At 41.5% G+C, this 15,384-nt stretch overlaps 1 protein-coding gene across 1 annotated transcript; it reads right to left on the minus strand.

Annotated features, from left to right (window-relative positions):
* Nucleotides 1-6,656: 6,656 nt before the first annotated feature.
* Nucleotides 6,657-14,242, minus strand: LOC109477576 (small glutamine-rich tetratricopeptide repeat-containing protein alpha-like). The gene is made up of 11 exons (XM_019778901.1): nt 14,137-14,242; nt 13,592-13,716; nt 13,000-13,120; nt 12,360-12,459; nt 11,742-11,846; nt 11,163-11,313; nt 10,518-10,652; nt 9,639-9,676; nt 9,057-9,161; nt 8,265-8,383; nt 6,657-7,861 (listed from the first exon to the last, which is right to left on the minus strand). Exons 1-11 carry the CDS (start codon nt 14,240-14,242, stop codon nt 7,851-7,853), a joined length of 1,116 nt encoding a protein of 371 aa, XP_019634460.1. The 3' UTR covers nt 6,657-7,850.
* Between the last annotated feature and the right edge of the window lie 1,142 nt (nt 14,243-15,384).

The raw sequence follows: 15,384 nt of genomic DNA on the forward strand, positions 1-15,384 counted from the left end.
ATTTACACGTGACATTAAATCAGAGTTGTTCGACTTCAAATTATGCAAATTTGAAATAGCAAGGTGCGAAATTCTGCAAAGCAACGACTCCGTTTTACGCTTTACTTGTACTGGCTGTTCGTTGAATTACATAAATTACATTTAACAGTGAAACGTACGGCCCGGCTTAGTATTATGCAAAACTAAAACGGCTGACTACGCATCGCGGCATGCAGACCCCATTTTTGAAAGAGTTCATAAATGAAAGTAGACTCACAGTCAAGTCCGATGTTCTCTTGTCTCTTGGAAAGGTGACAGGTCCCACAATGTCAGCTATACAGAATCTCAAGCCTAGGGTGTGAAAAAATACACATTCAGAAAGATCACAATACAACAATACTCACAGAGCATAATACATTGTAATATGCACATCATTTGTTTAATAAGTTCTTAAAACTTGACTTGGGTTGGGGGCAAGAGTTTTATGCTTTTAATGATAGTTAACATTCAAGCAAAGGTACACATAGAATATCATGACCACATAGAATCACATAATATACATATCACATAAAATATCACATCAAAACCATCAATATGACAAGTTACATGTAACGTTAGCACACATGTTCAGAAGAAACATCATACAAAGGTACACATAGAATATCATGACCACATAGAATCACATAATATACATATCACATAAAATATCACATCAAAACCATCAATATGACAAGTTACATGTACCGTTAGCACACATGTTCAGAAGAAACATCATACTGTCGTAGCCAATGGCAAATTGAATCAGACATGAAATACATTATTTCTTAACAGTTACCACCACAACACATGAAATGCATTTCAAACATCAGTTAAACAACGTTTAAGCACAGCTAATATTGATAAAATAAGGTAGTAAAAGGTGAATAAACTTTGAAAAAAGTGGCTCTGAAAAAGCGCCCCTCGACGGCAGTTTTATTAAGTGCAAGTTTAAACCCAGGGGACCCGGTCGCCACAAATACAACACACTATTCTGTGTTTTAGCTTCACTTCATTACAACAAATAGTAACTACAACAGGTTTAAATAGTAACCACTATATAAAGGACAATGTTAAGTGCGACTCACCACCGAAAACGTGCGTAACGCGTCTTCCAAGACGAATTTTACCGGAGCTCTTTCCCTGCCTGCACACTGCTGGCCGTCTTCCCGAAGCGTGGTCTTAGCACCTGACAAGAGATCACCAAAATTTGTATATTCTTAATTAATTAAGTAATTAGAACAGATTAGCTTAGACAGAGGTGTGATCTCATTTGTTAATGAATCATCGGGCGCTCCCCGGTATGTTTACGGCGCTGGGAGTGCTACCCGCCCGCCCAGGCCCAGGCGGTCGGCCGGCAATTTTTACGGGGTTGGTTTTAGGGGCCGGTTGGAAGTATAGCCTGCCCAAAAAAGTCCTATTGCTTAAAAGGAATTGGTAACGGACTTAGCAAACACTTCTAAGCCTGATTTCCCTGGTTTAAACTGCAAGTAACGTGCAACAGCCACCGGAGCGGGGGACGCTACGGGACTTCGCGCGGATGAATCTGCCGCTGGTCCCGAGGACATAGCTGCTCTGACGCGGTGAATTTTTTTACCGTGAATTTCATTGAATTCATCACATAAAAGTCAGCCACTTGCACAGAACATGTTGGTCTTGGCTAATTCAGTTGTCTGGCGTCTGTATTATCGAGTATTACAAGGAGGCGCCTTGGTTTTAGCCTGGTAATTATGCCACCGGGAGCTCCCTGACATCTCTACGGCGCTGGTAGTGCCCCCCTCCCGCCCAGGCCCAGTCCTTATGCCCGGGAATTCTTACGGGGTTGGTTTCCGAGGCTGTCTGAAAATATAGGGTGCCAAAAAAGTCTAAGATGAATTGGTAACGGACCTATCAAACACTTCTAAGCCTGATTTCCCTGGTTTTAAGGCTGCAAGCAAAGTGCAACAGCCACCGGAGCGGGGGACGCTACGGGACTTCGCGCGGGCGAATCTGCCGCTGGTCCCGAGGACATGGCTCCTCTGACGCGGTGATTTTTTTTTGCCGTGAATTTCATCAAATTCATCGCCTTAAAGTCGGCCACTTCCACAAAATATGTTTGTCTTGGCTAACTCAGTTGTCTGGCTTCTCTGTTATCGAGTATTACAAGGAGGCGCCCTGGTTTTAGCCTGGTAAACAACCACCGGGAGCTCCCTGTCATCTCTACGGCGCTGGGAGTGCCCCCCTCCCGCCCGGCACATTAACGCACGTCGGGGCATTTTTACGGGGTCGGTTTCGATCATTTCAGCACGACAGTGAGCAGAAAGGCCGACTAGATAGATAGACTGCCTGGAAATGGCAGATTCTTACAGTAAGGGTCGGTAAAAGCCACTTAATTCGGCCCGTGAAAAAAGGTTACCAAGGCTAGATCAACTCAACACCGAGCCGAGCCTCGTCTCCTTGGATTTTTAGCAGTTTAACTGACGCCAGACAAAGATTCGTTGGATATTTTGAAAGATAAGAGTCTTCAGAACTTAAATCAATTCATAAAAGTTACCTGTATTGCATACTTTCTCCACTTTGCTCCAACAAACATCACAGTACGGTCCAGAAAACAATTCAATGGCTGCCATCCGTTCCGTCGATTATCAGACTGTGTCGCATATTTTCGCCACGTGTCAAAAATGCCGCTTAGCGGATTTTAATGGTACTTGTCGGTGGTAAAATTGCCAATAGAAATTTACATTGTTTATTTAAGAGAGACCCCTAGCAGCCAACGATATTAGTGCTTCAAATTGGCTGCTGATCCGCTCACATTGCGGAATGATACAACTATAATCGCAAAATATATAATCATGGTTAATGCTCAGTGATCTATTGAAAACAAATATTTTCAAAATATTCTTTTATGGCAAAAGGATATTTAGAATAAATATTAAGCTGTTTTTAACACGAAATCGTGATAGTTTGCAGGGACTACTTTGTTTCAGCGGTGTTGGACGAGTGTGTTGTTCGGTTACGTGCGGGAAAGTATTACGTTATTAACCTGACGTTCAAACAAATTGACCAATCAGTGCACAGTACGTTTGGCTGCCGATTGACTAATAGGCATGTCCAAAAGATTCTAAACCAAAGGTTGCTTTCTAATGTCTCTTCTAATTGGTTGAAACTTGACTGAACTTCTGGCCGAACAACACACCCGTGCTACACCGCTCCAACAAAGTAGTCCCTGCAAACTATCACAATTTCGTGTTAAAAACAGCTTAATATTTACTCTAAATATCATTTGGCCATAAACGAATATTTTTACAATGTTAATTTTCGACAGATCATTGAAAATTAACCATGGTTATATATTTTACGGTCATTCCGAAATGTGTGCGGATTAACTACGTAGGCCAAAGAGTTCAAGCAATCAGAAGAGACATTAGAAAACAACCTTTGGTTAAGAATTTATTGGACATACCTATTGGTCAATCACATAACCAAACAACACACCCGTCCAACACCGCTGGAACAAAGTAGTCCTTACAAACTATCACAATTTCGTGTTAAAAGCAGCTTAATATTTACTCTAAATATCATTTGGCCATAAAAAAATATTTTTAAAATGTTGATTTTCAATAGATCATTGAGCATTAACCATGTTTATATATTTTGCGGTCATTCCGCAATGTGTGCGGATTAACTACGTAAGCCAAAGAGTTTAAGCAATCAGAACAGATATTAGAAAACAACCTTTGGTTAAGAAACTATCGGCCATACCTATTGGTCAATCAGAGGCAATACATACAGTGCACTGATTGGTCAATTTGTTTAAACCTCGGGTTAATACCGTATTTAGTTTCCCGAACGTAACCGAACAACACACCCATCCAACACCGCTAGAACAAAGTAGTCCCTACAAACTATCACAATTTCGCGTTAAAAACAGCTTAATATTTACTCTAAATATCATTTTGCCATAAAGGAATATTTTTAAAATGTTAATTTTCAATAGATCATTGAGCATTAACCATGATTATATATTTTACGTTTACCGGGTTGCCCAAGAGGCCTTGGCGGGCGTGCACCACTCTCATCACCGAAGAAATTCCGGCAAGCGTACGATCGGTTTGCCCGGCTATGACAAGTTACCAGCAAACGTTACTGTTTGAAAATATTCCCCGAAAAACTCACCTTCCAGTATTTCCTAGGTCCAGACATTTAGTCTAACGCCGTGCAGAAAGCTTCAAACAGACGATAAACAGTGGCCTTCTTCTGCGGTCATGCTAATACATTGGTGCAGTCCTGCAGTCAAATGCTAGGGGCCGCTTTTGATCCATGCACTTCACGCTGGTAATGAAATGCATAACTACACATGGTTGGAGTCTACCGCCGTTGAAGTTGAACTTCCACCGCGTAAAACTCATAACAGGTGTGAGTCAAACGGCTTTTTATCTATCGCTAAACTACGCCAAGAAAGTTTATCGACTGTTGGTGCATTTTATAGCCAAGATGAGCTGATTTTGCGAGTTATATTGCATTATACTGCACTGTGTGTGTTGAAGCGGCGACACTGAGTTGGTTGAACCATGGCTATTCGTGCCTCCTTGATCGTCAAAATACAGAAGAAAGTCGGCCTTGAAGCCGAGGAGAGGGACACATCTCAGTGTTTTATTTGTCCACAAGTTACGGGACGATGTTTGTGGCTTAACTCAGTCAGAAAAACAGAGGGAGGCAACCCTGGAAGTGTCAGTCAGTACCGGGGGCTAGGCCGGTTGGTAGTCGGCATGCAAGCGTCAATCTGACCGGCCATGATGTATGGTAACGTTACATGCGGTGCGCCGTGTCTGAGACCGTTGGACTGTCGTCGCGCGGCCTTGAAGCCTAGCTATAGAAGAGGGGAAAATATCAGTGTTTTATTAGTCTATAAGTTAGCGGACGATGTTTGTGGCTTTAACCGTGAGAAAAACAGAGGGAGGCAACCCTGGAAGTGTCAGTCAGTACCAGGGCCAGTCCTGGGGGCCAGGCCGGTTCGTACTCGGCCTGCTAGCGGCAATCTGACCGGCCAACGGGTCGGTACGGATCGGCGTATTCTCGGGCCGGCCTGGCCGCATCAGTTGGATTCTACCGGGCTGGATGAACCGCCCTAGCCCCACCGTATTCTCCAGGGTCGAGGAAAGTCACCATCTTTCAACCTTTTCTTGTAAAATGACCGAAAAATGTACCGCTGAGCGCCGAAGTTTACGCGGAGCAACACCGGTCCCCTCCTAACAACCGCCCGGCAACTTTTGCGACCAAGCCCGCCCGAAAACACCCCCAAAACTACGCCTTGTCCTTCTCACAAGCAGTTATGGAAAGTTTATGTCATGAGATTTGTTATTTGTGATAGAAATTAGGCGATTCCGCCTCATATTTTGTTGTAATTCGGCGATACGAGCTGTTGGAGTAGCGCTGAGTTTGTCAACATAGCCACTTCCGGCTGCCGCGGCTTCGCAGCTTCGTGTCTGAAAAATGATGCGTTCTGCAAACGGCGAAACCGCGAGAGCCCGGAAAAATCAAGTAAAACTTCAAAGTACGCCCTTTCTCTTCCGTGGCGTTTGTATACCATTTAAAATGTACGACAGAACCGTTGAAAACTTGTTGAAAACATTCAGAATTTTCTAGAAAAGTGGAGATTTGTAGGTCGATCAAGTATCAAACGTAAAACCCCAGAACACCCTAATTTCGGGCAGTTGGAAACCGGAAGTGGCGATACAGACAGTCGCTTGTAATGTAAGGATCCAGCCCACTCGCGGATTTGGGCGATTTGGGAATTGCCAAAATCACTGGGCTCGTAAGGGGTTTTCAACTTTTTACAGAATTTTGCATATTATGACTTTGTAAATGAGGTTACAAACCGAAAAAATATCATTTTATTTTCTTTAGGATATAAGTGAAATAACAAGCTACAAGTTATGGAAATTTGAGAGTTTTTTGACGCTAGAAAAATATTTTACTGTGTAATTGATTTTCCTTTATATACCTCTCCGGTTCAATTCTGCTCATCAAATATGTACATAAATTCAAAGAATTGCCCAATTTACACATTATAAAGCTGTGTTTTTGTAAACCTAACACTTTTTTTAATGTCTTGCACCTATTTTCAAATGGCAACCTGACTATAATATACTGACTCAATGTCTTACCCAAAATGCCCTTGTTTTTGCACTTTGACTGACAGAATTAATGTCTGACGTCTCCTCATCACCGCCATCTTGTAGAATTATGACCTTGAGGTGCGTTCCTCTGCTCAATGACATTTTTTTTCTGCAAGGCGTTTATGTTCCATAGACCCGCCATGTTGTACATTGATTCTATGTAATCTCCAAGCAGATATTGGGAGTCTAAACCAAACTCTCACTCTATACAACCAAGGTAATCTCCAAGCAGATCCTACGGCGGCAAGGCAGTATCCATTGGCCTGAGGAGTGTCCATTAGCCATCTCCAAGCAGATCCTACGGCGGCAAGGCAGTATCCATTGGCCAGAGGAGTGTCCATTAGCCATCTCCAAGCAGATCCTACGGTGGCAAGGCAGTATCCATTGGCCAGAGGAGTGTCCATGAAACACGCTAGAAACAAGGAAATCTTTGGGAAACTACTTCACAAGAAATGACATCACAAGAAGAGCCAAAGTCTGCTGAAAACTTTCTTTATTGGGATCAGACCAAAATAACAATCGGGTTTGTCAGCCTGCATTTAGGGGGTAAAACTGAACCAAGTCAGTGTAGTTCCTATGGACAGTTAATTACAATGTTCATTTCCTAGATTAATTTTCTGACATCAGTTTGCATACTTTTTTCTTCTCAGTCCAGTTGTTCAAGAAATACAATCTGAACAATTTCTGCTGCATATGGCAAGTCTTTTTCGCTTCGTTTTTACTTTAAATCTAAAATATCTCATTATCCTTACCTATTTTCCAAATTATTGGCTGTACATAACATTTTTCTCTATCCTTCTGATCATTATGAAAAAAAATGAAGTAATTCCAGCCAGATAAAATACATTCTTAACCAAATAAATACAACTCCAGGCTACATGTTGTTTCTTATGCTAACCTAACATTCAGACTTCATATAGATAAATTCATATCTTGCATACAGAAACTCCTGGCTTTCAAAACTCATAATCTTTCTTATTTTTGTCTGAGGGACAAGTAACATTCTTGGAGTGGCCTAAGCTTTTTTTAGAGAATCATACTAAAGGATTTTAGTACATCGAAACCTCTAAATTGTAATTCCATGTGAAATTCTTCTCAAAGACAATATCATAAACTGTTGCAAGGAAGTCAGTGATATCAGAGATTCCTTCTGGGCATTGTATCTTGGATACAGGTGGGAAAGAGTTGAGTACAATTGTAAAGGAACTGAGGAAAGATATTCCTGGTGCTTCCCTTGAAACTTCCACCCCTGCTTTGTCTGGTTAACAATCTATCCTGTGAGTGTCTGTAGTATCTAACACCCCATGCTAGCGGAGGAACCTCTGATAGCACAAGCATTTTTATACAGTTCACCATTTATGACTGTCACAATTGTTCTGCTACTTCAATATCTATTCTTCTAAAAAAATTACAATTTTTTTCAACAACTTGGGCCAACTTGACTGACTTGTGTGTCTATTGCAACACAGTTTATCAAACTTTGCTCTTACATTTATCTCTGGGAGCGAAGCTTTTCCTGCAAGATTTTTGTCGTTCCTTTGTGCTAAACTGTTAAGTCTTAAGTTTGTAGATTTTTGCCATCTTTGAGCGGCAAACTGTCCTGTGGCTGGTACCGGTGTTGCCAGGCTGCTGTAGTAAGATCCGTCACTACACAGCTACGTTCAGGTTCAAGTTTCATTATTTCTCATCTGCAAAAGAAAAGGACAAAAATATACTGTTGGTACGAAAACCAATCAGTTCATACATGGATTTCATACAACTATAGATGAAGGATACTTTCATGTAAATGTTGAAATCCTTGGTTTTTGCCAGTGGTAATCAACTGCAGAAAAATTCCCCTTGAAAAAAAAGACTTCAATAAGAAGTTCCACTTCTTGGTTAATAACTCTGGTACTTGAAGGCTCGACTGTTTCTTGTTCTTTTCTAAGCTGGTATTACTTAGTAGTTGGGACATCCACCAGTTTATTAGTCATTTTGTACATCATGCATAGTCTGTAGTCTGACCTCATTTTCTATCATACTAGTCTATGCCAGTTTAAGTTTGTGATAAAGAATTATACTAAGGCTTTTAGTAAATCCAAGTTTTCTGACCAGTTTTCCCGTCAGGATTGTCCTGACTGCCGTCGGGCGGGTCTCGGCCCATCTGTGTCCTCAGCTGCTCCACAAGCTCCGGGTTCTGCTGCTGGATCTGCTGCGCCATCTGCTGGCCGCTGCCGGAAGTGCAGGGAAAAAATGACTCAACAAATATACCACTATAGCAGTGCCATCTGCTGGCCACTGGTGGAAGTGCTTGGAAAATATGTGTTAACAGATTCACCACTACGACAATGCCATCACTGTCAGAAGTGCAGCAAAAATTCTACGCCAAAAAGCAGTTACTCAAGCAACTGGATATGATTTTGGAAACGGTCAGACGTATCCACTAGCTTTCGTCAGTGACTGGTGTAGTGTGAAAGGTAGTTGATGCTACCAGAAATGTCTGACAGTTTTCAATATCTATCCAATATCTATCTGTTTTCTTGTGTATCTCATTACCTGGATGTCTAACCTCCATTGACATAGCGTGTCACCAAATATTCTACAATAGGAATTTTGTACTCAAAATTCCAGCTGAATCTACTGTGAAGCAAAGTATTAGTAAAGCACTTCACATCACAAAGAGCTGATTTAGTTTACAATTCCGACATCCTGACAGTTTTGTAGCTGTTATGAGTTACACACTAATGAAATAATAACAAAAAAGGACAAAAGAAAGCAAAGACAGGACTTCAGAAGCATAAAAACCAAAAATCACTGTCTCACAAGAAAGACGAAAACTCCCTAAGACAACAGATTGGCACAGACATCACACGAACATCTAACTTGCAACAAAAAAAGACCTACGCTTGCAAGAATTCAGACATATTAAGGCCCCCTGGCCCCGGTGGTGTTTCGCCTGATGAGGGGGCTTGGGTAGGTGCACCGCCGCTGCCTAATAAGTTTCCCAACCTGCAAACAAAAAGGAAATCAGGAAAGAAATTAGGAGAAATCAGGAAAAATATTTGTGTTCTTCATGCTTTAGACAAAAAAATCTTGGCCTTTTCAACTGTCCTACCTTGTTACCTACATGTATTCAATTGACTCAGGATGAATAAAAGCTCTAAACAGGAACTATGCGGCTCCAGATGTCTTACTGAGGGACGACTGCGTGTGTGAGATGTCGGTTAGCTGAGGAATGAATCCCCTGACAGACAGACGGTCACCGAAACGTTGGCTGAATAAAAGACTTGGTTGTGTAAAAATCTCTTTACTCAAATATTCTCTCCGTCCCTGAATGTTGGGCATGATTTTCTTTAAATTTCCTGCAGTGAAAACCGACAGCATATGTTTTGTGTACCGATGTTTCTAGAGTAGCCCTGCCTCACTGCACTGGGTTTATGTGAACCGATGAGCATGTTTGTATCGGCCGGGTGACGTCATACTTACATCTGCTGCATCTGCGGGTTCTGCATCATCTGCGTCGCCTGCAGGGAGAAACACAAATTCACATCAGTCCATCATACATGTTGCTGTTGTCTAATACATTTGTACAGTCATCTACGGATGTAAGGAGTTTCTTTATTGCAAGTTCGTGCCCTAGGGCTAATTGCAAACAGACATTGACAAAAACAATGAGTACAAAATGTGGTGAATTTAAGACTATAATTATGCTAACATGGAGTTCTACTTATACGGTCTGCTTATTTAACTTACTATATCTACTTTAAAACTAACATAACGTTGGTATACATGGCAGAAAGTGGATATGCTTCACATAAATATAGATTGATATTATATGAGCATCTTCATATACTATGTAGACATGCACTGCTGCAACTTGTATCCAGAACAATGCTCAAGTTCTGGATAGTCCACACATATCCAGAATTAAGGTTTATCCAGAATCGTGCTGATGGTTCTGGATGGTCAGTGTGTATCCAAAACTGTGCCTGGGGGCAAATCTACGTTCTTGGCTACACAGAGACTATCCAGAACCGTGCCTGATCCTAACCCTAACCCATTCAGGCATAGAGCTAGATAGACACGGTTCTGGGTACAATAGAGACTATCCAGAACCGTGCCTGATCCTAACCCTAACCCATTCAGGCATAGAACTAGATAGACACGGTTCTGGATACAATAGAGACTATCCAGAACCGTGCCTGATCCTAACCCTAACCCGTTCAGGCATAGAACTAGACAGGCACAGTTCTGGGTACTACTAATAATAATATGACCCTAACCGATTCAGGCATAGAAAAAAGACAGGCACAGTTCTGGATACACCCCCCCCTTCACACAGACCCCCCCCCCTCTCGCACTTACCATATTCATCAGCATAGGGTTGTTGAGAAGACCCCCTAGGTCCATCCCTCCTAACCCCGCTCCACCCATGCCTCCAAGGCCCCCTAGGCCTCCTGGCATCCCGCCCATTCCACCCAGACCAGGACCAGGTCCACCCTGCATGGGAAGAGAAAAAAAATTCACATGTTGATGAAAAAAAATTTATTCAAACATAACCAGCAAATTCCAACTATGTTAAAGTATTGCCCACTGTCGAAATATTACAAGCTAAAACATTGATTCTCTGGATCATCATTGCAGAAAGTGTCAGAAACAAGTCTTGGACAAAACAGCACGTCAGCAGAACGTACTGCACCTGTGCAAAACATGTAATGACTGTGTTGTGCACAGCACTTTGGCAGAACGTCTCATATAAGGTCGTATTCAAATAATTCGATCATATAAGATTAACATCACGTCTGTAGTTTCCAAATGTTATGTCGGAAAAGATATGGTCTGTGGCAGGCAAAATTCTGATGCAACGTTGACCAAACATCCAACAAAAACTGTGACAAATCAGGGTTTCGTGGTTTCAGCTCACTATGTAGATAAACGACTAGAATATTGGCTTTGAAAGATCTGGTTTCCAAGCCCTAAAAACTGCACTGTATGCCTTGTAAGACTGACCATTCCAGGGCCCCCTAGGTTGATTTCCCTGAGTTTCTGCTCGGCGAGTCTAAGGTTGCTCTGGTAGGTCTGGTTATCAGGGTCCAGCTCGAGCGCTTGCTGGTAACTCTGCTTCGCCTTCTCATGCTGATTCAGGTTAGAGTACGCCATTCTGGAAAACAACATGTACTTAAGAATAGAACATCAGAAAACTGTAGGTACGTATAAGAACGTACCTCGCTCCCATAGCTGCACTATCACTAGTATCAGTCAAATTTCCGACATCACACATACCCATACCCCGAAAGTATATCATGACACCAGAAAGTTCACAGCCTCATCACTCAAGTGAAACCTGATCTCAAATGACCAAGGTCCCAGTGCAGAATCGACACACACACACACACACACAAACGCTCAATTAAAGTGACCAAAAACAATACTTCCGTCCCAGAATTAAAATCGAGAACCAGTGTTTCCTACCCCATCACTCAAGTGAAATCCAATCTCAAATGACCCAGGTCCCAGTGCAGAATCGACACACACAAACTCAAACAAAAGTTCCATCTCAGAAGTAACAAAAGAATCCGTATTTCCTACCCCAGGCGTCCGTAAGCCTTGCTGTAGGTGGGGTCTATCTCCACTGCCTTCTGACAGTCTTCTAGTGACTTCTGGTGATCCAGGAGTTTACTGTAGGCTGCAGCCCTGTCAGGGGGGAACATAGAATACATGTATTATGATTCAAAGATTAGCAGATTCAAAGACTACACGGAAGACCCCAAGATGTGGAAGGACAGGGCTCAAAATACTTTTTCAGGTAAATTGGCAAAAATTTTTGGTGTTATTTGAAAAATTTATGTGCAAAATTATATGTTGGTGAAGGTTAGACATCCAGCTAATAAGATACGCTAAAAAAAAAGTTACTCAAGCAACTGGATATGATTTTGAAAACGTCAGACGTTTCAGCTAGTATCCACTAGCTTTCGTCAGTGACAAGTTGGAGAGACCAGAGGAGAAATGCAGGTTTATAAGCACAAACTATTGATTGATATGCAAATATAGACAATTTTTGTAAAGTCCAAAATGAAACAAAACTTAGACAAGTCAAGACACAATCACACAGCCTTTTGCTCCTTTTCTTGAACTAAAACTGCCTTCAAATACTGTACATGGAAGACAGCATAAAGAATAAAACAATGGGAATAACTTATAACCTACCTGTTACAGTAGTAGACAGCGTTGTTGCTGTTGACTGTGATAGCGCTGGTATAGCTGTCTACAGCCTGCTGGTACCTCTCTGCCTTCATGTGGGCATTACCTGCGGGGAGGACAGTTGTTTTTGTTTATTTGTTTGTTTGTTTGTTTGTTTGTTTGTTTGTTTTAACTTGGGTTTTTTTACATTTAGAGGTTTAAAGACTGAACCTAACGCTTAAGTTCCCCAGCATGAAGGATTATCTGAGTTGGTAAAGTAGATAAGGAGAATTAAATTTTTTGACTTGGATCAGAAACCTGATGAAGACCAAATGATTTGGTCAATTTTATTCAGTTGGAGAACAGTGTTATTCTTTAAAGAGGTTCATCAGTCACATAAGATTAACAGTTAATAGAATATTCCTCAATCAGTGACTGTTTTTGAAAGGTAGAAACATGTACGTACCTCCAAATTTTCGACAGTCGACTTAAGTTGAAAATTTGGAGGTTTGTACCTTTCAAAATCGCCACCACTCAGAATTGTCATCAAGAGCAAAGAAAAACATCAAAACTGGTGTGTTACGCCGAAGGGCGGTTATACCGGCTATACCGATACAGATACAGAAAACAAAAATCTATTTATTCCATTGCAAAAAACTTTTCCCACCTTCATTTTTCAGCTGCTCAGCTTTTGCCTTGTCCTCTTCTGACAACACACCGCTGGGTGCCGCTGCAGTTTCCTCCTTCACCTGTAGGGGGCGCTCTCTTGTGGGGCTCACACCGTCTGTCTGTAGATAGAAACATAAAAGAAGACTATTTGAAGTGTTCAAAAACTTCTATTTCCCCAGAACTATCGTAGACTGGAACTCATTGCCACCAAGCACAGTATAATTAATTTAGTAGGGGCATCATCACTAGAAAGCTTAAAACAACTCCTGCAATTAAATGTGCAAAGATTGAGTGTAAGTCGTTCGGTGTGATGTAGCTAGCTGCCGCCGCGCCGCGTGCCTGCGAAGCTGGTGTGTTACCTCGAAGGGCGGTTATACCGGCTATACTGATACAGATATTTTACAAAGTGCTGTATAAAGACAGGATGTTCTTACTTCTGTACATGTAGATTGTAGAACCTAGCAGATAATGATAATTATTTTTGCAGATTATAAATTTCACACACAACAGGTTCTAATCTAAGAACCAATGAAGTCCCTAACTGTGGACGAACTTCAGACAAGTTATTACAGGTGTGTTAGTAACCTTACCTGTGCCTGTCCCCTCAGGTGTGTTAAGAAGAGCTGGTACAGCGCAGGTGTCGTGTGTAACCTGGCTGCACATGCCGCATCCTTGTACTCTATACCGTACGCAGTCTCTAAACACTGGATAGCAACTGTGGGGAGGATAAAATACATGTTAGCGTATCCAGAACTGTGCCTGTGTAGTTCTATGCCTGAATGGGTTAGGGTTAGGATCAGGCACGGTTCTGGATAGTCTCCGCATATCCAAGAACATAGATTTGCCCCAGGCACGGCTCTAGATAGCAGGGGCTATCCAGAACCGTGCCTGAGTATGGTTTTGGATTAAGTGCGGTTCTGGATATGCGTAGACTATCCAGAACTGTGCCTGAGCATTAAGCTGAGCTCAAACAGAGATGGATGATACCAGACTAGATTTGTTACGCATCTAAAAGGAAACCTACAGAAGTCTACTTCAAGGTGTCCAAGACATTCATTAAAATGCTACTTTAATGTGGCCATCTTGAAATAAAGGGCAGAATTAGGAAAATTTATGTTAAAAATTTATTTCCCACCTTCTAAACTCTCGGCTGCATCTCCAGACAGCTGGCCTGAATGTAGCTGGTCGTTCAGGAAGTCAATGATGGCGAAAACCATCTTCCCCAGGTTAAGGTCTGCCATGCCTGTTAGAGACAACGTCGTTAATGTCACACAATTAACAGCAGGCAATACTGCTATCATGGCAGGGATATGTGCAGGCATAGCTAAAACTATGAAAATTAATTATCATGAATAATAAATACAGTAAGTAATAATTATGAACTTAATAATAAGTAAAAATTTTTGATAGATTCACAAATGACAAAGACATTTCAAATGTTTGACAGGATTGCTCCTGAAAAAGTCCTGATTTAACCATGAGGAGGTTTTGCACTGGCCATTTTGTATGTGTCAAAATACCTGAATTTATGAAATTATCTTTTTTTATCTGAAATTATCTTTTTTTTCAAATCATTTTTCAAGAATGTTGACACTTATTTCCTCCTCAACATTGCCCTTCCCCTCTCTAAGTGCCCCCAGACAGTTATCTGTGGTGTCAATGTGTATAACTGACTGGGTATATCTGATAACAGTCACACATGTGCCGCCGGTACTGATGCACATTCAGTAGATATCACACCACTGATAGCATTAGATCAGGTGACGACACATAACTTCCATGTTAGGGGGGCTTAAAACATTCTTCTGCGATCCCACATTACAATCTTGACACACAATATCGTGGTTTATCAACTATCATTTCTGACAACCACGTGTAGAAGTCTTGGTAATCATGCAAGTCATTTTTTGGAAAGTGGGCAGGGCTAAAAAAAATTGCATGCATTGAATATCAAAACTGGGGAGGGGGGCATTTTTTTTTTAAAATCCGGAGTTCAGAACTATGAAAAGAATATTCAAACGACGTCGAAACTGAGTAAATAGATGCACTCGTACCTAAAGTTTGTCCTGTTGTCACAGTCTTCACCACTTCTCTGTCTACCAGGAGAACAGCTAATATTCAACAACGGTGCAAAATTTCCAGTGTGGAACACCCGGCCTGGTAAGGTTAGGGTTACGTGGCCTTTCTTAATCGGACAAGAGCCTTGTGAGAAAATAAAAGTAAGATTAAAGTCTTCTTGGCGTATACCCGTGTCCAGAATCTAATAAATATGACTTGAAGACATCTAAAATCCATTTATAACGAAATACCGTCAGAATACTGAGGTAGGGAGGTTTATAATTTCATTATGTATAATTTCAGGGAGCTATGTGGTCTTGAGAAA

Source organism: Branchiostoma belcheri, unplaced genomic scaffold, assembly GCF_001625305.1.
Source record: "Branchiostoma belcheri isolate BF01 breed outbred unplaced genomic scaffold, Haploidv18h27 scaffold40, whole genome shotgun sequence".
Taxonomy (NCBI): Eukaryota; Metazoa; Chordata; class Leptocardii; order Amphioxiformes; family Branchiostomatidae; genus Branchiostoma; species Branchiostoma belcheri.